The sequence below is a fragment of the Pholcus phalangioides genome, unplaced genomic scaffold (assembly GCF_987345545.1).
Source record: "Pholcus phalangioides strain wild (caught in Gottingen) unplaced genomic scaffold, Ppha-v1.0 ptg000004l_1, whole genome shotgun sequence".
Classification (NCBI taxonomy): Eukaryota; Metazoa; Arthropoda; class Arachnida; order Araneae; family Pholcidae; genus Pholcus; species Pholcus phalangioides.
The window spans coordinates 21,521,823-21,546,630 of NW_028301597.1; the positions used below are offsets into that span (position 1 = coordinate 21,521,823).

At 34.7% G+C, this 24,808-nt stretch overlaps 1 protein-coding gene across 3 annotated transcripts in view; it reads left to right on the forward strand.

Moving 5' to 3' along the window:
- Nucleotides 1–24,808, forward strand: part of LOC149086750 (sodium-dependent transporter bedraggled-like) — a 114,791-nt gene that overhangs the window by 76,423 nt on the left and 13,560 nt on the right. For all 3 annotated transcript variants that reach the window (XM_089231111.1, XM_089231112.1, XM_089231113.1), the window contains 5 exons: nt 15,400–15,921; nt 18,788–18,919; nt 19,077–19,229; nt 19,458–19,524; nt 23,448–23,580. In XM_089231111.1, the coding sequence (XP_089087237.1) occupies nt 15,441–15,921; nt 18,788–18,919; nt 19,077–19,229; nt 19,458–19,524; nt 23,448–23,580 (966 nt within the window). In that variant the 5' untranslated portion in view covers nt 15,400–15,440. The remainder of the gene's footprint in view (nt 1–15,399; nt 15,922–18,787; nt 18,920–19,076; nt 19,230–19,457; nt 19,525–23,447; nt 23,581–24,808) is intronic.

Consider the following 24,808-nt stretch of genomic DNA (forward strand, 5'->3'; position numbering starts at 1 on the left):
TATCCGGGCAGCACCGGGTAATTTCTATCAATTAAAGTTTTACTTTAATTGATAGAAATTTATAGCATTTTTTTTCAAATAATTTGTTTGTATAGCTCATATTGAGCATTTTTCTGATTGATTATATTGAAGGTTTATTTATTAAGATATTATGCAATGAAGTATGCATGCAATATCTGGTAAAGGATATGGTTCTTAATCGTGATCCGTGGACCCTTAGGGATTCGAATTGTGACAGTTACGGTGTCGCTGGTCAATTATATAAACGGTCGAGTTCAAAAAAACCACCGATTCACAATTCTATGTATTGTTGAGTTGTTCACGTATGAATTATTACATTTTAAAGATTCACTTTGTATGGAACTGAATGGAAATCAACTCAGATTTAATTACAGTAGGGAGAGTATAAGCCGAGTGAGGAGTTGTTGCCGTTTTGCAATATCTAGAGGCATTTCCCACCGTTCTCATGGCTTGCGCGACTCAAAAATGTTCTCATGCAATTTTCTTAGTTATAGATTTTTTGAACTGGGCCGTCGATATCTTTCAGCAAATTTTAATTTTCCCTGGAAAATATAGATTATATTTTTTTAAAAAAGCTAATTACCTTATATTTTCTTGTATGTATATAATAAGTATATCCTTGTCAAGTATAATCCTTGAAGTATGCGTTAAAAAGAAAAAAATTGAATTATTTAGTGAAGATTATGTACCGTTGCGTATTATCTGCCGCTTTTTTCTCTTAGAGGTTAGAATAGAAATGTTAAAAAAATAATAATTTGTAATAAGTATTTTTCTTTAAAGATTTATAAAGGTGCATAGACTCGAGTAGAAAAGTTGACATTTTTTTCACCTTTTTACTCTCACCTGGTTCAAACATTTTCAGCTAAGATGATGCAGGGTATATTTATCTTCTCATCCATCAATTTTTTCCAGAATTTTATTGCTAAATTTTTTGTAATTAATCACACTTTTCCCGTGAGCACTTTCTCTCCTGGAAGCCATCTTAAAACCCTCTGAAAGTTCAACATTAAGTACTGCCTTCTGATGAAAGTTGTTTTGTCCCTGAAAGTTCATATTTATCATATTTCTATCTCAAAACACTAACAGTCCTTTAAGTTAGGGCTTATTCCCTGAGGTTAAAAAAAAATTCTGCAGTTTAAAAAAGCAACCCGCACACATTTGTGCATGCAAGGTCTGAAAGGGATTACATTCTATGACAGGCTCAAAGTATTCAAATACAAATACAACGCCACAACAGGCAAAATGCCCAACGAGGTGGCTGAGAAAAAGATGCCCATGAAAATTAGCGTGGTGTGGTGAAATGATCAACCAAAAATGAGGCAGATCATATTTATCTATTTATTTTTAATTTCATCTTTTATTATTTGTAAAGCATCTTCACACTTTACTTCTTTTTCCAATTTCTTATCTCACTTCTTTTCAATAATTTCATTTTTTTATTATACAATTTCCGCTATTTTCTTATTTTTTTAGTGAATCGATTTTGTTTCTCCAAAGTTAATTTTCGCTGAAATTTATCGATTAGCAATCAAACAACATGATGTTTGTTTTTTTTCCACATTTGTATTTTATCCCTTTATAGAAAATTGGTTGAGTTTCGATGCAACGAAGTGGCTTTGTCTGTTCAAAAAAGTCGTGAAAAATAAAATATTTATACAAATTCAAGAAAAATATTAGCGTTTTGGCAAATTTTTTTTTAGAAGAACTTGAAACTACCTAATCAAATACACTCATGTCCATAAATTAAGGATAATTCAGAATCACACGGAAATTGAAATCTAAAGTAAAAATTTCACCTGTAGAATTATCACACACATCTGCAAGAATGATATGCAAATTTCAGGAAGCCACCAGATGATGCCGATAGTACGTCACAATGACGAGAGTGTAAGGGGGGGGGGGGGTATATAAGGAATGGTGGATTCAAATGAATGGTGATGAATTCCAACCAAATAAACTATATTGTTTTCTCTAAGACCGGGATTACACTAAAAGTTTGATAAAAGTTATATTATAAAACTTGAAAATGCAACCAATAAGTGTTTTGGGTTACATTCGAGTAAATGTAACAATAGGCTCATCATTGCTTGTTATTTATAAGTTTTGTAAAAGCTCTTTCATGAAACTTTTATAGTGTAATCCCAGCCTACAATACTATTACTAATTTTCCCCACAGTTTTCATTTTTTTGATTTCAAATTAAAATCAAATTGTTATATCAGGCATCTTCAATACAGTATTTTAATGTTTCTCGAAGAGTGCGTCGCTAGCCTTTATTAGGCCGGGATTACACTGTATAAAAAGTTTTAGAAAAGTTATTTTATGAAACTAGAAAAAAGGAACCAATAAACGCATCACATACATTCGAGTGATTGTAACCAGTGGAATTATTGGTTGTTCTCTTAAGTTCTATAAAATATCTTTTATCAAACATTTGTAGTGTACTCCTGGTCTTCAAGGCGTTTTAGCGAGTTGTAGACATTGATGATTCCCTATTCAGTGTTTTGAAGTTTGTCTTTTTTGAGACTATTCTGAGGAGAGACGAAGATAACCTTTGTTAGGGTAGAGGAGCAGTTGGTGGCAGAGAAGTTTGTGAACTACTGAAGTATTTAATTAGAAAAATAAATTCTCCAGTTATATTGTGTACCCCAAGCTCATTTCTCGTTGATTATTGTTAATTATTATTATTACGGAAGCGTTTAAGAGGCTGGATTATATGCAATAAAGTATGCATATTATGTGCCATAAAATCAGTCGCGCTTATAGCATTACTCGACTGTAATCCGTGGGTATTTGGGAGATCCCAAATATTAGCTATGGTATGATTGTTATGATAATACAGGGTGAATGAGAAGTTTTGGACCATTTTAAAAATTAATATCAAATCAACCAATTGGCTTAAAAAGGTGCAGTTTGCACTAAAATCTTCGTCATGGCCTAGAGTTTTTCTGTTTTTTTTTCGATGAATTAAAAAAAATTCACATTTCACTCACAGGTTGCGTCGTAAAACGAGAAACTCGGCACATCACATAAAATGTGACACAGTGTATACCGTATTTTAATATGCATAATGGACACCCGTCTTTTTTGCGAAAAATTGGGTTCCAAAAATAGGAGAGGGGTTACTTATACACATTAAAATACAGTAATTAATATTTATCAAAATTTTCGTTTTATAAAACTACCGTTTCTCAACATGAGCAGGAACACCCTCTCACCCGTTTGGATGCAGCCCAAGCTAAAAGGGCTACATCTTATATTGAAAAAGTATGATACTTTTATATATAATTTTTTGAACATTAATTATGCACTGTTTGTGTTGCGTTTTACGTGTAATGTGGAGTTCTCGTTTTAGAGAAAAAAAATTTATAAATGCAAATACGAGGCCATGACAGGGAAAATGCCCAACGAAGTGGCTGAAAAAAAAATTCCCATAACAGATATGGATGTCGTATATTTCTATGGAACCGCACTTTTTATGCCGATCGAATGATTTATTGTTAATTTTTAAAATGTGTACTGGATTTCTCGTCCACCCTTTATTACTGATTTACTAAGATTTGCATCGTGTCTAATTCTTTAAAGTTAAAAAAAAAAAAATAAGAACTTTAAAATTAAATGTTTTTTTTCCCCTTCAAATTACTGTTTTGTGAGATAACTTAAACTGGAAATGAATTGTGTACGCCTTTGACACTGATACATATCGAAGATTAGCCCCCCTGAAAAATAAGAAGCATGGTCTCAATCTCACTGATATATATAATTTTCCCTAATATCTTTATTTTTCTGGTGATATGATACATATATTCGATAACATATAACCCGGAGCTCGGTTTCGGTTGATTTGCTTTGGAAATAATATTGAACGCTTTATTTTCGTTCCGCTCTGAACTATTTGAGTAAAGATACCCCTTCATGGCCGCTACCAAAAAACAACACACATTAAGATATTTACTGCATTGCGTTCTTGTTGGAAAAAAAAAAAATATTAGAAGAAATGGATTTCTAGGTTTTTTGTTCCCTAAAACTGTTTTTTTTGAACTGAATAAAGTGACATCATTACATAATATATTTAGTCAGTTTAATGTTTGTTTTTTTGCTATTACATTTCTGACGTATAGTTTGAAATGCATTGTAACGTAATTTATAAATTTGTTCATTGATATTGAATTATTTCACGTTCTGTTTAGTTACACATTTATATCAATTTTATTTAAAATTAAATAACCTGCATGCGTAGTGTGCATCCATAGTAGTGGCTATTTATTTTATCAACAATAGAACGAATCATTACCCACGAGAAATTACGAAATTTATAGATTTATGAAATATTTACAACTGAGTAAAAATATGAAACTTTTCTGTGGGAAACTTTAAGGAAAAATCAGTATATATAATTTTTTTTGTCATTATATAATACAAATACGAATTACATTTAATAATATCTTAATGATAAACCCGAGTTGCAAATTGAAATTATTGAATTTTTCTTAAAAAGTGAAATTAAGATTGTTTTTGTGCTCCTATGAATTTATATCATCGAATTAAAATTTCCTAAATAATTTTATTGAATGGTTCTACCAACCACTGATATATAGATAATTGATACAATTGATATATGCTAAAATGTCTCATTGCATGTATTTGCTTTCACAATTCGCCTAGTCATTTATTTAATTATGATTAATTTTCTATGTATGGATTTCTGGGCTATTGTGGATATTGGGCGCACACATTTTATTCTGGATTAAATATTCAGCAGATATTAGAATCAATTAAGTTGTTTTTTTTGCAGTTTATGTCCAAAAAGGGAAAAATCATTATGTACTATCATTTTTGAGCGGATAGTCATTTTACGATCACATTAGACTAGTGGCCCTCAGACCCCTTGGGAGACTTTTCAGGAGGTCCGTGGGGCTTGGATGACAAAACAATTGATTAATTATTTTTTACACAATTCTCCCTTATGCTCAGAGCCGTCTTAAGAGCATCATGGGCCCCTGGGCCAATTGGATTTTCTGAGGCCCTTCCTGGAAAATTCTCGAAAATTTCAATTAGTTCGCATTTTTGTGAGACCTCTTTTCTCTTGAGGCCCCCGGGCCGTGCCCGGGTGGGCCCATGCGTTAAGATGGCACTGCTTATGCTGCTTTGTAAGTTTCGCCAGAAATGCGAATGTGTTTAATTTCCTATTAAAACACACGTTACAATATATATTTTAGGAAAAAACATCGATTATGTAACGTGGGCAGAGTAAACATGTGTTTCCCAGGTTTTTGAAATTTGCACATTCATGTTTCTGGCATAATGAGAAATATATTATATTCCTTACTGAATATTATTCTGAAGATTCTCAATGATACAACGTGCTTTATTAATAGAAGAGGTCTAATAGAATGCAAAACGTTGAGAACCCCTAAAATCTTGACCGAGATCAGCAGTTTATAACCGATTCTGAATGGTTTTTTCTTCCGATAGGTTAGTGCTCTGACCATTCGGTGTTGGCTACTTCTTGCTGCAGCCATATGTTTGTGTGATCGTTTTGACACCACTTTTATTCCATGAATGGTTTTACGTATGGTCTAGAAAAAATTTGACGGAGACAATAAGCCAGCTTTGTACTCAAAAAATCACTGAGTCTAAAAGTATAAGCGATTATCCAGGATAAAATGTTATATGAGTGCTCAGAAATGTTGAGAAAAATAGAAGACAGTAATGTCTCGAAAAGGTTCTTGAGTTTTTTAGATTTTTTTTTTAGCAATGCAGTTATAGCAATTTAAGAGGTATAAGCACCACTAAATGTGTATGATTTTCAAACAGACCCGTCCGGCTTGACGAGTTCGGGATCCCTGGGCCCAAATATTTTTGAAAGGGCCTTTTTCAATTTCTAGGGGGGAAAAAAAGTAAAAACGCTGAATAAATAGAAATAGATTATTTTGCGCGAAGGGGAAAAAATATTAGAATGACCAATGATTTGGGGTCCCTGACCTCCGTTTGCTGCCCAACCGTTAAGACGTCACTGCATCTTAACAAGCTATGGCTAATTTAAGAGCAATAAAATTTCTCTGAATCATCAGTAATAATAAAATATCACAAATCAGTTCTATCGTGTCTCGGAATAAGCGCCGCATTGGCGTATGCTCCGCAGTAAGTAAAAAAAATATTAAAATATATTTGTATGCTTAACGAAAGTGCCACATTGGTGTACCAACCGCAATTTTAAGGATGAGATTTAATTTTCATTTAGATACCGTCCACTTGCATTCCACAAACAATTTATTTTTTTTGTAAAACTGATAAATACTCTGGACCAATTCTGAATAGTTTAATATAATTAATTTAAAATTGAATGTTGTACAATTGATTGATGTTCATATTCAATTTCTTGAGGATAGTATTTTTTGAAACGGTGTAAGTGTCCTTCCTCAATCCACTGAAATTATGTTGTAACATAAGCACCGGGGCGGACAGGCCAAGAAGTACGGAATTTCAACTGCTTTGTACCGGCATGCATTAAAAATATCTTACTATGTAAATTGAAAAATTCTGTTAAAAGATTGGTAATTTTTATTTACTTAAAACTGTTTCATTGAGAATTCCTCCGATTTCCACAAACCTCGATGAATATGAAAAGCACAAGCAATATCCTGGCTTGCCCCTATAGGCGTACAAATGAATATGATATAAGGAAATTTCCATTATAATACTGTATGAAACTTTATATAAGATTTCAAAATTAACTGTCAATAAGGAAATGAAAAAAAAATTGTGGAAAAATATTTTCGTATCTGTTTTCGAATCTGGTAATTCAATTTGCGACCAAATTTTTATTTGCGTAATTAGTTATTAATGATATGAATTTCACATTTGAGAAGTTCGAAAAAAAAATTGGGGAGTTAATTTTAAACTAACAAACTTTAACGCACTTTTCACTTATTAAAACTTTGGTATAATAACGAGTATATATGATTTTGGGAAAACTTAATGCATATACTATGTTGAAATAATATGAATTTATATTTTTTATTCAAAAGAAAAATATTTCAGTTAATGGGGAACACAATTTTAAAACTCATTATAAAAACTAAATTAATATAGAAAACGAATTCTTTAAGCAACATTATGATACTCATTGGAACTTCTTGAATTTTTCAAAAATGCTTGCTATTCATAAAAATATTCATAACATTTACAAACATGTAAATAAAGAAAATTGGTAGATTGAAATTTTAATTTACCAAGTTCAAACAGAATTGAAAATTTGATTTTCGACCAACACTTACAAAATATCACTATTTCCCATCAAAATGTATGTCATCGATATATCTCGTAATAATACCTGAAATGGGGTTGTTTTTCCCTAAACACACGATTATTTAGGTAGAAAAATATTGAAAAAAAATAGTAAATGGGTTAGAATTAGATCCTATTGACGTTCCGGGTTCATTCAGAGTATGAGTCATCGAGGTGTATTTCGAGAGAAAAATAAATGCGTTCAAGGGCATTTTTAGCTATTGGGAACAAGCGGCCTAACACCTTCACTGCTAACCTACTAGCCCGTTAAAAGAGAGAAACAGAAGCTTACCTCATCCGTTGTTATTACTATATACTCTCATGTATCATATTTTTTTTTTCCAACTTATGGGCTCCCTGAGGCTGATTGTCTGCAGCAATTGCGAAACGCGTCGGTTTCTCAGACATCACCAAGAATAAAAAAAAAGACGCATATATGAAATATATGAAGCTTTTGAAAGTGCTTATATGAGCTGCTTGGAAGACATTGTGAATTGTGTCTAGGTAAATTAAATAAGATTTTCGGAAACGGACTTTTACACCCAAATACGACGAGAAATGGTGATTTAGTACCGTGTGTTGAAATTTCGTCGTGTTGATGCTTATCGAGGGTACGAGGTCACGGCTGAAGAGCTGAAGATGTCAGTTCGCGTGAGAATGAGAAAAAAAAATATTATTTGAATATAATGAGATATAGAAAAAAAATACTATCAGTAATCCACGTATTTGAAATTACATATACTTCTGATCGGTTTTTATTTCATTTTTTTTATTTGTATATTTGATGCTGAATTTTTTTTACAGCCGTTTGTTTCTGTATGATTTGAATAGAGTTCGACTCCGTAACCTCAAAAAGAAAAAAAAAATGAATTCGACCTATTTTTTTTGGTGTAAGAATTTTCTTTTGCAGTCGGAATGCGATTAGTTTTGCCTTTTAGGTCGAAATAATATGCTCCAAAAATTAATTGCTTGATTTTACATGAAATTAATTTTTTTCGAAACTGGGGGGGGGGGGGTGTCATATCGTTTAACATGGTCAGAAAGCTATGTAAATACTATGTATGCTCTGGTAGAAATGCCATCAAAAATATTGTGTAACCACTGATGTATTTCGAATTTGGTATACACATTTTTTATTGTATAAACCACTGTTTTTTCAACCGCTGGTCCTCAAAAAATTTCGCCTCATATATGTAGCCGCTGTATAATTCTAGATTTGAAAAATAAATTACTATATCTGAATTTGTTATTATTTCTGTTTCTGCTGCCAGCAGGTCCAGAAATTATACCTAGTATGCATTTATTTATCTTTTGCTGGTCCGCAACTCATTTTCTGTTTTTTGCCGGTCCGTAAATTATTCCCCATATTTATTTTTGCGGGTCCACAAATTATTTTACATATTTATCTTCTATTTAATTGAATATATCTCGATACCTATATATTCTCTTCCTATATCTTTTGCTAGTCCTTAAGTTTTTTTTTCTCCTATTCAGTTATTTTTTATGACCTACAAATTATTTCTCCTATTTATTTTTTGCCGGTCCGCAAATTACTAAAATTTTTTATTTTTTGAAGATCCGCATTTCTCTCTCATTTCTACTGTCGGTCTGCAGGTGTAAAAAACTTGAACACGGGTATAAACTATGCTACACACCCCACCTTAGTCATATACATAATCTTTTATAGTTAGTTTTTGAAAAAAAATTTCCAAACATTAAGATAACTTGAATTGTTCGATATTACATTATAACCTTACGCGAATAATGAAAAAAAAATTAAGACGTCAATTTAATTAAATAAAAATTATTCAAAATAAAGAAAACTGTTTAGTTCATTAAATGAAGTAAAATTTCTGAGATCCATTCATAAATATTTGATTTATGAAAAAATGAATTAGATGTTTTTTGAGCTTGATTTTGAATGAAGTTGAGTTGTCAACGAAATTTTAATCTTTTGTTTTATTTGATGAACCGAACAGTTAGTTCTCTTTATTTTGAATCAATTTATAGTCAATTACATTGATGTCATGCTTTCATCGTTCGCGCAAGGATTTGATACAACATTGAACAACGCATTCAGTCTTATGTTTAAAAATTTGTGTTTGAAATAGCTACTGTAGATATGTGTACAGAATTTTTATATTTGAATGCGGTTTGCAAAAAAGTAACGTTTTCCGCAAAAAAAGTTTGAATTTTGTCGATAGAGAGAGCTGCACGAAAGCAAATCGCTGGAAATATGCAAATCAGAGTCTTATAAAATATCAGCACGGTGTACGATCGACAGCTCATTTTTGAATTTTCCTGTTACTGGCGCTTACCTAAGGTTTTCATCGTGATGTTGACATTGGTGGATAATAAAACACTATCGGTAAAGTTGTTTTACCTCAGCCACGAATTACCGACTGAAGCTTTACGAACGTTACGGACACAGAAGAGATTTGTGAACCGTTCAGGGAGGTCCTATCTCTCCCGCTGGACTGTTTTAACACGTCTTCTAGCGACAAAAATTTGAAAAAAAAATTTTCTGTAGCAAAAGAAATCTCCCTTTCGTGAGAATAACTTTTTCGCAAACCGCACTCAAATATACCAATTCCTCCAATTTTTATGGAGGAATAATCCAATTTATTCCTCGAATTTTTTAACTATTTACGAATTTATGGGACATGAATTGGACCGTTTTGTATTTCGTGTCAGAGTCGCCCTTAGGGGTGTGTGACTGATGCGGTCGTACCGAGGCCCCGTACTTTGTGATGCCCCTCCGTTACGGTAACAGAAGTGAAAAAAATGTGTACGTGTGTATCAATTCTGAATTTTCGTCAAAATTCTGGATTTTCTTTTCCTCTCATTAATTCTGAATTTTCATTGATGAGTAGATATTTTTCAGCCTTCTGCTATTCTGTGATAATGCATGAATCTTTGGATGGCAATTCCTAAACCCTCACAAAAACATAAAATCGGGGCTAAGGCGCCTCGAAACTATTTTCGCACCGGGCCTCGCGTCTCATAAGGGCGGCCTTGTTTCGTGTTATAAGTGCGTGATTTCGGTCACGATTAAAACCTCACAGTTTGTTTGACCGCATTGGATATCGGTTAAAAAGAATATTAAATCAGCTGATTTCCTCTTTGCTATCCGCTGCGTAGTCAGTGACCGAAGTAATCGGGCAGTGGTGGTGTCAATGGACGGGATGTGCCTCTTAGTGGTAATCAGAGCATTATCAATGCCGGGTTGACCTTGTAGCTTAACACACACGAACTTCATGTCATTTCCTTCTCGTAAGATTGCGTACGTATAAAACTAATGGTCAAATATTTTCATGTTCAGTAGAAACTCGTATACAGTGGTAAAAAATCTTTACCAAATAAATTGAAATTATTCCGGAATTCTTTTAGTAGGCTTAATTCTCTCATACTAGGGGGTTAGTCTTCCATTTGAACATTGATGGCTTATTGCAGTAATTCCCAACGTGGGCGATGAGATGTTTCAGGGGGTGGTACAAGCTACGGCTATAATATAGGGTTCTGTGGGTTAGATTGTATGGGGGGCGATGGGAGAAAAAAATTTCTGAAGAAGGGGGCGATGGGCGACAAAAAAATGTTGGGAAACTATGGCATATTGATTAACGGGTAAACAGGCCTGTTGAAATTTTTAAACGTTTCAACTAATTTTGTTTTATTATCATGATTTGATTCCTAAATGATGAAATAAATATTCTGTTTACGTGGTATGAGAGAGAGTAATTGAAATAAAATTATCATATGTATGCATGCAGTGCGCAGGGCTCGACATTTACTTGAGACAGTGCCACCTTAACACATGGGCCCACCCAGGCACGACCCGGTAGCCTCAAGAGAAGAGGGGGTCTCAGAAAAATGAGAGGCAGGTGAATTTTTTGGGTAATTTCCAGGTACGGCCCCCCATGATGCTCTTAAGACGGCCCTGACTTGATGGAGCCCTGCTTTACAGCAGGCACGAAGAACCCCACGGGAATAGAAGTCAAACACCGGTTAGGGTTAGTTAATGAATACATATTGTTTGAATTCAGGTCCCACGAAATTATGGGGGCAAATGTGTCCCATTTGTGCACATTTGGGAATCATTCCCAGTTCGCATGAAATAAAGCTACGAAACTTCAAGTGATCAATGAATAGCTAAAAATAATAATAATAATAAAATAAATGAAAATAATGAGTTGGACTTCTTTTGACATTGAAACGTAGAGAAATATTCATCTCTAGGTCAATGGTAGGCCCCGCCTGACCTCGAGAAATTCGATCAAGGCTCGTATTAAAATCAAGGAACATTTTCGTAACAGCAATAAAAAAAAGTCGTCCTTTACCATTTGTTTCATAACGGCATTCGCAAGTAAATAATTGAGTGAAACCCCCATAACTACCATAAAGATATGTCATTAAAATGAGAATTATTCTATTAATTCTTTGAAGTGTTATGAATTTGAGCAGGAAATATCATCTAAATTTCCGCGCGTTTGAAATTCTCGATATCCAGTAAAATATACCTTACTTTTGGAAGATACATCTGCTGCCATCTGTCGTTAAAAAATGTCATAGTTTCGGTTTTAAATTCGGTCTCTCCGAATAGATGTCGTTACTAGTTACAATTACGCTGAACACGTATTTTATGGAGATAAATAAATACTTGAAAATATTTATCAATTGCATATTATGCAACATTGCCAATTCTCGCCAAAAACGGAGGGGGTTATGCATGGTAGAAATTGCCAATTATAGCTAAAATTACAACAGAAATTGCAAATTGTGGCTAAAATTGTTGTAGAAATTTGCAAGTTGTGTCTAAAATTGTTGTAGAAATTTCCAATTATAGCTAAAATTACAACAGAAATTGCAAATTGTGGCTAAAATTGTAGAAATTTCCAGCTATAGTTAAAATTGCTACTAAAATTGTCGATGAGTTAGAAACAACAGTTCATGTATCTAGTACACATTCCTCTGCGGAATTTCTTACGAATCGGTACATGCAGTGAAGTTTTGTGTGCGTTTGTGTATGCGTGGTCCTAATGTAGACGTCTTCGACCTTTTTTTATTCGTGAGCACTGCCTGTGTCCACCATACAAAAAAAAAGTACCCTTATGGAAAGCTTGGCATACAAATTCATGAAATCAGAATTATGGTAGGCCCCACGGATGATTTCAATGCTTCAATGCAATTCGTACAGCGTGTTGAATTGGAACGTTGATCAAGTGCTCGCGAGCATGAAATCGGACATGAGCATCGAGCACTCTGGGTGTTTCAGGGAGCATCACGGTGCTCGTGAGCAATGGGTTGAAGATGTCCGTCCCAATGTATCAATATTTCGGAGTTGAGCTAGTTTCGTGTTCTTGCTGGAGCTGCCGTATGGCTTCCATATTTCGAAGTGAATATGGCAAATGCTTGAATTATCATGTTATGTAAGTATCATGGTGAAAATCCACCTGCAACAAATAAAGGGATGCTCCAAATCGCAGCGAGTTGAAATGCATTTCACTGAAAAAAGAAAAGGAAGTTGAGAGAAAAATATGACCAGATATGCGAGATAAATATTCACGTTTGTAGTCATAATTATCGTAATGTAATTCATAAGCAGTGAAAATTCTCTTCGTTCATGACATCAGTTATCTCAAGATTTCAGGAAAGATGTCGATTATGATTATAGGTTGGGATTCCAAATGCAAAAAGAAAAAACGGAATGTCGCCAATTATCACCAAAAATGACGCCAAAAGTAGACAAATTTGCCAAATATTTCTGTGCAAAAATCACAATGGCGATAAATGAAGCAAAACTGTAAATTGCAGCGGATTAAAATGAATTCCATAGAATAAATACGTTCACCAAGACAAATGTAGTTAATTAATATTCTTATTTATAGTATGTTGTAATTATAATATAATTTATTAGGTGAAAAATAATTTCAATCTCTTTGGCTTCAAGAAAAAATAAAAATTCGAGAAGACGTCATGTAAAAAACGGGACAAACCGGGACAATTTTGCCTAAAAGTAGAGATGTCAAAAAAGAAAAAAAAAAAAAAAACCAACCGGGAAATACGGGACGTATGGTCACCTTAGTGTTGGTGATGATACCAATTCAAGTGAGCTTCGTTTGAAATACAGGAAATAACGGGACAATTTAAAAAAAAAAAGTCGGGACAAATTAAACTACAGGAATATGCGGTGATGGTGATTTGGTTAAACACCAGTCATATAATCACACTAGTTATCATAGGCCATCACTACAGGTCAGGGGATGCACAACGTTATCAGTCTGCGGGCTAGATATGCGGGTGTAAATAGGGGTGACCATATGACCAGTATTTTACAGGAATTTTCCATAATTTTGGGAATTATGTTTTTTTTTAATTTTTATTCTTTTTGTAGGCTGATAACGATAACTTACAGGAGGAAAAAATGAATTTGGTTCAACTTACCTTCAAAATACAAGGAAAAAAAGACGGAATAAAAAATGACAACATTATCCGAAGTCCCGATAACTATGAACATATCCCCCCCCCCCCATGTTATGATATTGGTCAGTTCCGTTCTTTGGAAAAGTGATAACTAGGGCTAAGATTTTTATGACTTAAACCGACAGAATATGATCTGATGAAAAATGCATTACTTTATCCCTAAATAGCTTAAATGTGCCATAAAAAATGCCTTTTGGCTTACTATATTTTCCAAAATTAAGGAATGAGATTATTTTCATAATCAATAAATTATGTTCTGATAATTATGACTTTATCATGTTTAATATATGAATATATTCGTCTCATATGTTTCTCAAACATATACTTTTTTGTTGTTGTTGGTGAATTACGTTCCAATCCATTGTGACTTGTAGCTCCCTATTTCTCGCCGATAGTGATTTTTCAGCAATTTTTGTGACTATTGGCAACCTTTGACAATACTTTTTCCTCTGTAATTTACAACGTTACTTGTCTTTGACAATTTTTTCAGCTGCAATTGGCTATACTTGCCTTCGACAATTGTTTTGGCTGCAATTGGCTATACTTGCCTTCGACAATTGTTTTGGCTGCAATCGGCTTTTCCACTTGCTTTTGACAATTTTTTGGGCTTTAATTGACAACTGTACTTGTCTAGACAATTTTTTTGTGATAATTGGTGACTTCATGAATGGGTCCCGATTTCCATTTCTTTAATGAAGGAAATATGGTCAGCCGAAGCATTTATAGTGTTATGCATATTAATACCTTTTTTACCCGAACCCTCTTTTTTACTCGGGGGTCGGGTGGAAATCATTGGAGGGCCGTATTTGTCCTGCGGCTGGAGGTTGTGTACCTCTGCTATAGGTGAATTTACATAGTTCCGTCTACGCCGCTTAATGTGGTCGCATGGTGGACTCGGGGTTTTTGATAACATACCCGAATGATAACTATGACTATGACAAAACTATGGCAAAAAAAAAAATCCCGTTCGCCAGTACCGTGACCATACATGTCAGCTTACATTGTATTGTCGAGAAGTGTACTGTTTGGTCGAGAGGCACTTATGGTAAACGGATATTAGTAATAATGTGTGTGGACAACCAACACCTGCTATAGCAGATTGTTGGGACAACTCTGTTTTTCTTTCCTACACGATTGTGCGCATAATGTTCAATCGTTCCATTTTTTTAAATTCTAAAACGGAACGTCTTTATTTTTCATTTAATCCTGCATTATTTTAATTCAGCGATTGTGAGACGTTAGCGTGGAACTTTCTGCGTTCACTCTTCTTCGTTATGCTGAAATACGCAAAATAATGCTTTTAAATATGAAAACATGCGTTAAATTCTGAAAATCATGGAAAAATATGAAAAAAAGCCATATCGCGTAAAAATAGCGAGATATGCAAAAAAATATGCAAAGTCCATAGAAATCTAAGTCCCAGTTGATAACAACACTCAAATGACAACATAATCCTTGATTTAAATAAGCGGAGCCGACTGTACTGTGTAGGGAAGTTTTGAAAATTCACGAAATAGTTTTAATTTTATTGTGTGTTTGAGCATTTTATGTAATTAATGTTACATCTATAAAATTGACGATCTCTTCTTATTTTTTGTTATATTTCCAGACTACCACAGTTCGTAACCCGAGCCCCGTAATTTGTTCTGCATGTTCGGTTGGGATGTAGGATACGTATGGCCACTCCTGGAAGGCGCCGTTGTTTCTCGAGTTTCTCAAGATCCCAGCTGCCAGCCGATCATCATGGGATGCCCGAGGGAAGCCTCGCAAAACCAGCAGGATGATCCGTCCACGAGTCGGCGGCCCCAATGGACATCTACCCCTCAGAGCAGGCCCCCTGCGCAGCAGGGCTCGAGTAGTACGGGGCCGCCGCCTTATGAAAGCCTGCCGAATACTATTCCCGTCCGATACACGGCCGTTTCGCAGCAAAGTCAGGAAACTAGGAGACGGCGGAGTAGCAGTGATTCTGACGAAGCCGATCCACCGAGCCGAAATCACGGGTCCAGTGGTGTGAGGCCAGGCCATTTGACCCGGTGGCCGCACAAAACGTCTTCCACATTCGCATGCCTTAGCTGTGTACTGGGGCTGTTCAACATCAGCAGATTTTCATTTCTGGCATACATTTATAAAGGTAAATATATGCACATCATTTTTTTTTATAAATTTTTCACACACAATGAATAATTTCTAATAAACTTCAAATGAATATTTTTTTATGAATTTCAAATGAATAATTTTTTATGAATTTCAAATGAATAACTTTTTTATGAATTTCAAATGAATAACTTTTTTATGAATTTCAAATGAATAACTTTTTTATGAATTTCAAATGAATACTTTTTTATGAATTTTAAAGATTATTTCGCTATTAAAAATTTATATATAAGGCATCATCTTATATATAAATGTGAAATTATGTGATTGTCGCCAAATTTTGCATACATACCAAGCAGGACCCGACTTGAACGATAGGCTACGTTAAAAGTTCATCAGAGCTGGGCAAATGCCCGAAATGGGTGAGAAATCATCGGGCAACAATGGTTTCTTGGCCCCAAAAATCACTCTTTCGGAATGTTTACTTTGGTTACCGTGGTTCCCTAACAATGCGTTTCAGACATGCACATTCCTTTACAATAGTTTGTTACTTATTTAATGCTATAAAGTATTATGAATAATAGTTTCTATGCCTTTATAATGATTTGTCACTTTTCAATCCTCCCAGTAATTGAAGAAAACCCGGGAAGCACAGGGTATTTTTGCTAATTTTCAATAAATAAATGTATAATGCATAATTTTTATGAATTTCTAGTGCACGATTTCTTAATTTCTTATACGTGGCTTTTGATAAATTTCTAATATGTATAGCGATTTTTAATAAATACCTACTTGATGCGTGAATTTTATTTAATTTTTAATGCATGATTATTATTGAATTATTAATAAATTTATTATTGACGATTTCCAATAAATTTCTAAGGACTAATTTTCAATAAATTTTTAATGCATGACTTTTTATGAACTTCTGATGCATGTGACCGTGACCGATATACAGAGAGCCGAGAACAAAAGAGCCCTATTTTTGATCTCGGAGTATATTAGCATAAAATACGACATAAAATAATATTTGAAGGGGAGGGGAGAGAGCAAAGAAAATAACATTTTTTGCGGAAATTATCTTATCCATCAGTTCGTCACGTATTTGATGTCTTCGTACGTGAAACTGTCTTAAAGATGAATTAATGAATGTTTGAACATCTACAACTATATATACGTAGGTTATATGTACACAAGCACATACACATTTTTCAAAATTCGGACACATATTTTGTATATGTACAGTATAACTTTCCATAACCACCTCTGAACAACGACCACATTTTCTCTGAAAAGAACGCATCCCATTGGATTAACATTAACTCCGAACAACGACTTCCGAATAACGGCCACTTTTGGGAATTAAAATGAAATCAAAATGATACATTATCGTATAAAAACTGGGTTCTTTCCTACGTCAGTGGCTTCCAAAATGTGGTCCGCGGACAGTAGTTTCATCAAGTAGACGCTGACGGGTCCACTAGACGCTTTCCAGGAAGAACGAAGCAGAAAATTTAGTGTTAAAATTTTTCAAGTGACGATGTAGACCAGAGAGTTCTTGTTTTTCATGCTGTTTTGACCAAGGGCGATCGAGTAAGCAGTAATTGGAAATACTGCCTTACATCAAAAAAAAATAGAGCTTGATTACAAATACAACGCCACAACAGGAAAAATGCCCAACGAGGTTATATGGAGGATGAATCTGATTTGAATAATGAATGCGTGTCCTAGGATACCGGCACAGCTCTGTAAGCATTTTTCTGAAATTTTTTTTATGAAATTCTTGAACGAAATTAGTTCATGAAATTTTTGAACGAAATTAGTTCATGAAAAAATTCATATATTTTCGGAAATACCGAACTTCCTAACAACTGCAACCTCCCAGTAATGGCCACATTCGCTCGGTCCCGTTAATGGCCGTTGTATCTCAATAGATTTTCCAAGAGGATCTGAGCCTTTTGATTTTGTTCTTGGTACGACTCCTGAGGTTCAGGAGTGACACTCAGGTACTTAGTTCGAGTCGATGGCACGATATCTTATCGCTCTATGATGATCCTCGTGTTTAGTGGGATATCTCGGCTTGTTAGACATATCATCACACATTTGTTCATATTCAACTTGGCACTGTTGTATACATTCCTTTTTTCGATATTTGTGATCAGCTCCCGGGCAGTGGTTCTCAACCTTTGGAAGCCCGCAGCCCGGTTTCATTTATTTCTGTAAGTGGAAGGCCCGGTCAAACACATGATTTACGGAACACGAATGGGGGAAAAGGAAACGGCCCGGTATGAATGGTGCCACGGCCCAGGTTGAGAAACACTGTTGTAAGGAATCTACGTTGCAAGATTGGAGCGCTAATGTATACGCGCCATAAAAAATTGGACTGGAATAGGGCACCGTCAAATATATGTAGTAAAAATTTTGAAATAAATCGATCGATAAATGATATTTTTAATAATATTTGTACATAAAGTTTTTTACCATGTTGAAAGGTAGGAGACCCCCCCCCCCAAAGTAGCCAATCGTTCAAGTCGGGTCCCGTTTCGTATGTATGCAAAATTTGACGACGATCGATCTAAAATTGTAGATTTGTGTAGAAAATACACACACGACACCCTCTCTCTTTTACGGACACCAACGGAACAAAAAAAAATTCGTCAGTTAAATTGGGATGAGAGCTAATCAAGGTATAAATAAATATAAATATGTGATCCTCACGCATTCCCAAGATATCAGCAGGATCCGTCCAAACAAAGGCATAATTTTGTTATGCAATGGGAAATTATCATTTGGCCATAAAAGAGGTGTGACCATATCAGAGGGGTGTTCGTTAAGATGCCGTTTTACTTTATATGTATATCGATTTTATTGTCCATTGAAAGTGGTTTGTTTGGTATTTCTAGGAGGTTTCATATTGCAGTTCTTGTTGCTGTCGTTGGTTATAGGCATTCCGTTCCTTTACCTGCAAATGGTGCTCGGTCAATATCTCCGAACTGGTCTCATGGATATGTGGTACATATCACCGGCATTCAAGGGTGAGTGGCCACGAATTGGTTCAACGAGGTTGCCTCTATCCAGAAAACACTTTAAACCCAGATACATGTTCCATTTTAGTTGAAAATTCTCAATATTGTTGCTTTTGGATGTTATAAAATATAATTAATTCAAAAAATTTATATTTTTCTTACCTAGGTCTTGGATTTGCCTTGTTGTATGTGTATGTCTTGTTAGGTGTTTACAGTGCCGTGCCTTTGTCTTGGTTATTTGTGTATTTCAAAGACTCTTTCATCACTTTGAAAGACTCCTACAAATGGGGAAGGTGCCATTACAGCTTTGCGAGAAATGGTAACTATTTTTCAATTGTTGATTATTACTTCATAACTAAATAACTGTGAAAGAATTCGTTGCATTAATTATCCTTGCGTTTCACGTAAGTTAGCAGCCACTTTTATATGCATAATTTTTCGTTTATACGAAGTTTATTAGAAAGTTAATTAAAATGATGAAAGTTAATAAAGTTACGAAGTTATTATTTTCTTTTATACGATTGGTACCCGTTTCTGTATCTTTCAGAATGCTTGAAGGCGTTGAACTCTTCCTCTCCTGATTATTATGGTTGGTCAGTCCCTTCATATTTTCAGTAAGTTTTTTTCGCCATTGATATACAACGTATATCATATATTAATACTATCCAAATTTTCAAAATATAAAATGTACTAGCTATAATACCCGGTGCTGCCCGGGTTTTCTTCAATGATGATTTTTGGATCACGTGATTTCCCCCTTCTTTCTTTGAGGGATATACAAACCATGTCCAAGTTAACCAATATGGCGACTCATGAGAGAAACAAATGAAAGAAAGGCAGAAATGAACAGTTTTTTTTTCTGATGAGTAATAGGCATTTCGATTTTTTTTAAAAGAAACGTAGAAATGTGAATATAATTGGGTATTTCGATCCCCGTCTTGAACTTCAAGTTATCCTGCCTGCATGCTTAATTAAAGCTGTGGACTTTACTTTGGGGGCCCATAATTAATTTTAAAACACCCTAAACTAATGAGTTTATGCAGTTGAATATTAAAAGACAATACAGAGATATTGATTTTCATGCTTGAGAAGATATAAATAAAAAGTAGAAATCAACGTTATTGCATGGATATCCAACTCAAAAGTAGGTCCGGCTAATTACTTTATATTTAATTTTCTGGGCTTTGTATCTCTAAGCGAATTCAATATTTCAAAAATCGAGAATTCAATTTAATTTTTAAAATTATTGATGCGGTGGAAATATACGTGTATCTTCTGCGTACGCGAATGGAGGGCTATATATATATATATATATATATATATATATATATATATATATATATATATATATATATATATATATATAAATATAAAATGTACATTATGAAAATTTAATTTTTTTACAAAACTCACCAATACCAGTGCCATAGGCAGTTGTAATATGCAGTGTAGTGAAAAAACATCGTTAAAGTTCCATTTTTATATATATATATGAAGAACTGAAGACAAATTAATTATGTGAACTGGAAAGAGAAATAAAAATATATGAACATTGAAAATTTCGAAAAGAAATTAATCGAAGAATTCAGAAATGAAAAATTCAAATAAGAATTCAAAAATGAAAAAAGTCATAACCAATGTATAGGGCTCTCATCAGGGGTGGGGGACACCCTGACATTGGCTTAACACAGATCGTTTCTGAGAGAATTCTTTAGCCTCCATAGCCTAAATAGAAGCTCGATCCCCCGACGTTCTGCTGTATTACCATCGAATTAAAAAAAAACAACCAAATCGAATGTTTTTTGTCAAGTTGAAGATAAAAGCAAAGTTGCAGTCCATATAAAAATACATAAAATAGAGATGCATAAGGTGCAATTACACACCATGTGCAAGGCCTAGCTATGGCGGTTATATTTGAAGTGAACAGTTATAGTTAATGGTGTAGGAGGACAACTACAACACAGTTATACTTATTGGTGTGTGAACTTTAAGACTATATATATATGCTGATTTTTTAGATATTTGGATTTTCTTTTATATGCTGATTTTTTTGGAAAGAAAAATCAATCTCTGCTTTAATCGGGACTAGAATCTGGCCCCTCGAATGCGGGACAAGTGCTCTAACCACTAAGCTACAGAGGAGATAGAAAGTTTCTTAGTGGTTAGAGCACTCGTCCAGCATACGAGGGAGGCCCGGGTTCGAATCCCGGTAGAGGCAAACTTTTCCTTCCAAAAAAAATCGGCATCTTCACACAATACCCAGTTTTCTGCATATCTTGCATAAACAAGTGGAGAGCGACATCATGTCACATATAAAATCTAATGTTGGAAAGAAAATTATAAGTTTTCCAATTTGTGCAATAAGCGATTGCCGATGGCAACTGCCAAACCTAAACGATGATTTTTCAATAATGAGAAAAATATCAGTTACTGAATTCCCTGCAAAAAATTATGTACGATATTGTTGCGTTAAAAGAGCATTATTATATTCATATGGCATAAATTTACAGGTAATACTTGTGTATAAAATAATTTAATTAACAAAAAATTAAAATAGATTTCTCGCATCTCATAATAAAATGCAAAACAATTCCGGTGAAACATACGATACAAAATGAATGAATCCTGACACGATATTAAAATATGATACTGTCACTACTAATACGTTATTTATTTTCATTCCAATTTTTAAATGGATTAGATTCCGATTAATTTTAGCGAGAAAAGATTAACGCGTTAATTACGTCCTCCCATCTTGATAATTTTCAATCCCTTTTAAATGTGAAGTGTGTCATATCGCGTTATCATTATACAGATATAAAATTGCGAAATATTGAAGATCCTATTTCGTGATAGAATATTACCCGTTCACCCGATGACATTTAAAAGCGTTCGAATAAGCTTTTGATAATTTGTGTAAAGGTCGATCTCTTCGTCATCAAGGGAGAGAGAGAGAGAGAGAGAGAGAGAGAATCCCTGGAACTTCTCGCGGCAAATTATCAGTCGAATTATCCATGGTCACCGCTTCGTCGCTTACTGGCTTATAATTCCTTGTTTAAATCCAATGTCTAGATCACGGATCAGAACTTAATTGGATTTCCAAATGAAGATGGCAGGGAATGTGAGAATACTGGACATTGAAAAAAAACAACAACAACAACCTGGAACTGGAAAAAAAAACAACTAGCAATAATGTGCATTGCCAGAGGTGAATTTATGGTTTTGGGCCGTCCTTCTCCCATTCTAGGCTAATAAATCGAATTCGTCAACTTCTTCCATAATCCACTTGCCCTCCCTCCAACTCCTGCAAGTACTCCTGTGTCTCCAAGGTCACTCTTTTAGTCATTCACATGCCTGTACACTGTTTTAGTCACTCCCATGCATGCACACTGATTTGGTCACTCCTATGCTTGCACACTGTTTTGGTCACTCCCGTGCATGCGCACTCTTTTTGGTCGCTCCCATACATGCACACCGGTTTGGTCAATCTCATGCTTGCACACAGTTTTTGTCACTCACATGCTTGCATATTGTTTCGGTCACTCACATGCATGCATATTATCTTGGTCACTCATATGCTTGCACACCGTTTTGGTCACTTACATACTAGCACACACTCTAGGCTGCTCTTTTGGTCGCTAACTGACGTGGTTCGTTGTTTTATAAGTCACTCTTTTGATCATTTACACGCTTGCATATGGTTTATGCCGTTATTTTCGGTCATTCACATGCCTGTACACTGTTTTGGTCACTGAAACATGCACATCGGTTTGGTCAATCTCATGCTTGCACACAGTTTTGGTCTCTCACATGCTTGCATACCGTTTTGGTCATTTACATACTAGCACACGCTCTAGGCTGCTCTTTTGGTCGCTAACTGACATGGTCCATTGTTTTATAGGTCACTCTTTTGATTATTTACATGCTTACACATGCTCTATGCCGTTATTTTCGATCATTCACATGCTTGCACGCGCTCTAGATCGCTCATTTGCATACGCTCTAGGTCACTCACTGACCTAGTCCGTCGCTCTGTAAGTCACTTTTGTGCATTCACATGCTTGCTCCAGCTCTAAGTCACTCTTTCGCCCACTCGTTGACCCAGTACCTTACTGTCTCGGCAGAGGCAGATTTATTTAGGGTAACGCAAATTTTGGCACCCTTCTCACATTCTACTAATTTTTCTTCGCCACTCATTCCTCAAATTTGCCTCCCCGCTGAACAACATAAGCAACCCTGTAAATACGTCAATGAGCATTGCTGAGAAAAAGAAACTGTGAAAACCAAAAGCTTTTCATCTAAAGTATTCCGAAGAATTATATTGACAAAGCGGTGAATTTTACTAAAGAACTGAACACACGCGAGAGAGATCAAAGGCGTGAAAATGAAATAAACTTGTTCGAATCCTGTTATAAATTTCCATTTTCTTTTCTGCCTTTGAAGTGTAAAAATTTATTTTTTATTGCCTGATGGAAAATCATTTTTTTTTTGTCCAATAAATGGCTTTTCAATTTAATTTTTTTTTATTCTTTGGCAGTGGGCGTGTTTTAGGCCGAAGATCAGAAGAACCTAATTTTGGAGAGCTTAAATTCGAAGTCGCCTTCAATTTGTGCCTTGTTTGGCTTTTAGTCTTCGTATGCCTTAGCAGGGGACCAAAAACTCTTGGAAAGGTAAAGAATTATACGTATAATGAATCTTTGAACAAGAATTTTAAATTGAAGTTTAAGTATATTTACCTGTGTGATTACTGCATTCACTATACTCGGGTGTTTCACGATGAGTGTCGGAAGTAATAGAAATTCTATGGTTGATTCTTAAATTTAAATAGAATATAAAAAAACAAATCATGAAAAAGAAGGGAATTTAGCCGCGGTAATGCCACTACCGGGATATTATGATAAAGTACAGGGTGTCACAAATTTGACAGGCCTATTCGAAAAATGAATACAAACACAACGGGAACAAAATAGTAACTCGTAGGGAACTTTCCACGTTCGGGAAAATTTTGCCAAAATTGTTTCACTTAGAAATTTCACTAACGTTTGTGGGAACTTTTGGGAGTTAATTCAACGGAAGAAGTTTTTAGAAAAAATATATAAAAATGCAGTTCAATAGTTTGGTAATGGTAAATACTTGAGCACGTGTTTTCAGCAGTAGATGGCAGCACATTTCTGTGGCAGAATATGTGAGAAAAATTTACTCAAAAGGAAAAAAAATTGAAGTAAATTTTGGTTACCATCACTGTCGGGTAACAATATAAACGCACCGTTTGCTGCATTGTATTTCTGAAAACATTACAAATTTCCAGTCAGACGAAATTTCAGAATTAGTTACGAAATTCTGCGACAGATGGCACTGTATTCTGGAAAAAAGCTGCCACATGTGAACATTTTCAAAATATCCATAAAATCCAGTAACAATGTGGTGTAGTCTCTGAAAAAAAATTTCGCAGAAACCCGTGCAAACGTGCCCTGCATTGAATTTAGACAGACTTATTTCGAAATCAGTTGCACACAGTTCGTTAAAAGATGGCGCTGCAGTCTGGAAAACTGAAATGCGGTATTTAAAAATCCTGACGGGTTTCTGAGAATTTCTCGTTCTGGGACTACACCACGTTAATGCTATAAATGGTGGACATTTTGGAAATATCGTGTCTAAGTTTTTTCTTAACTGTCATGCTTATCTGTTGAAAAAATTTATTACTTATTTTGAAATTCTGTCAGGCAGGAAATTTATTGTTTTCAAGCACCAATTCAAAAATCGGTGCATTTCAATCACTTCCCATATTTTTTTAAAATTCATTTTTCAAATCAGCCCGTAAATTTTGGGATAACCTGCACATTAGCGAATTTGTTTGCGCCCCTCTCTCTGTAATATGGAAATAAATTTACTCCCGTT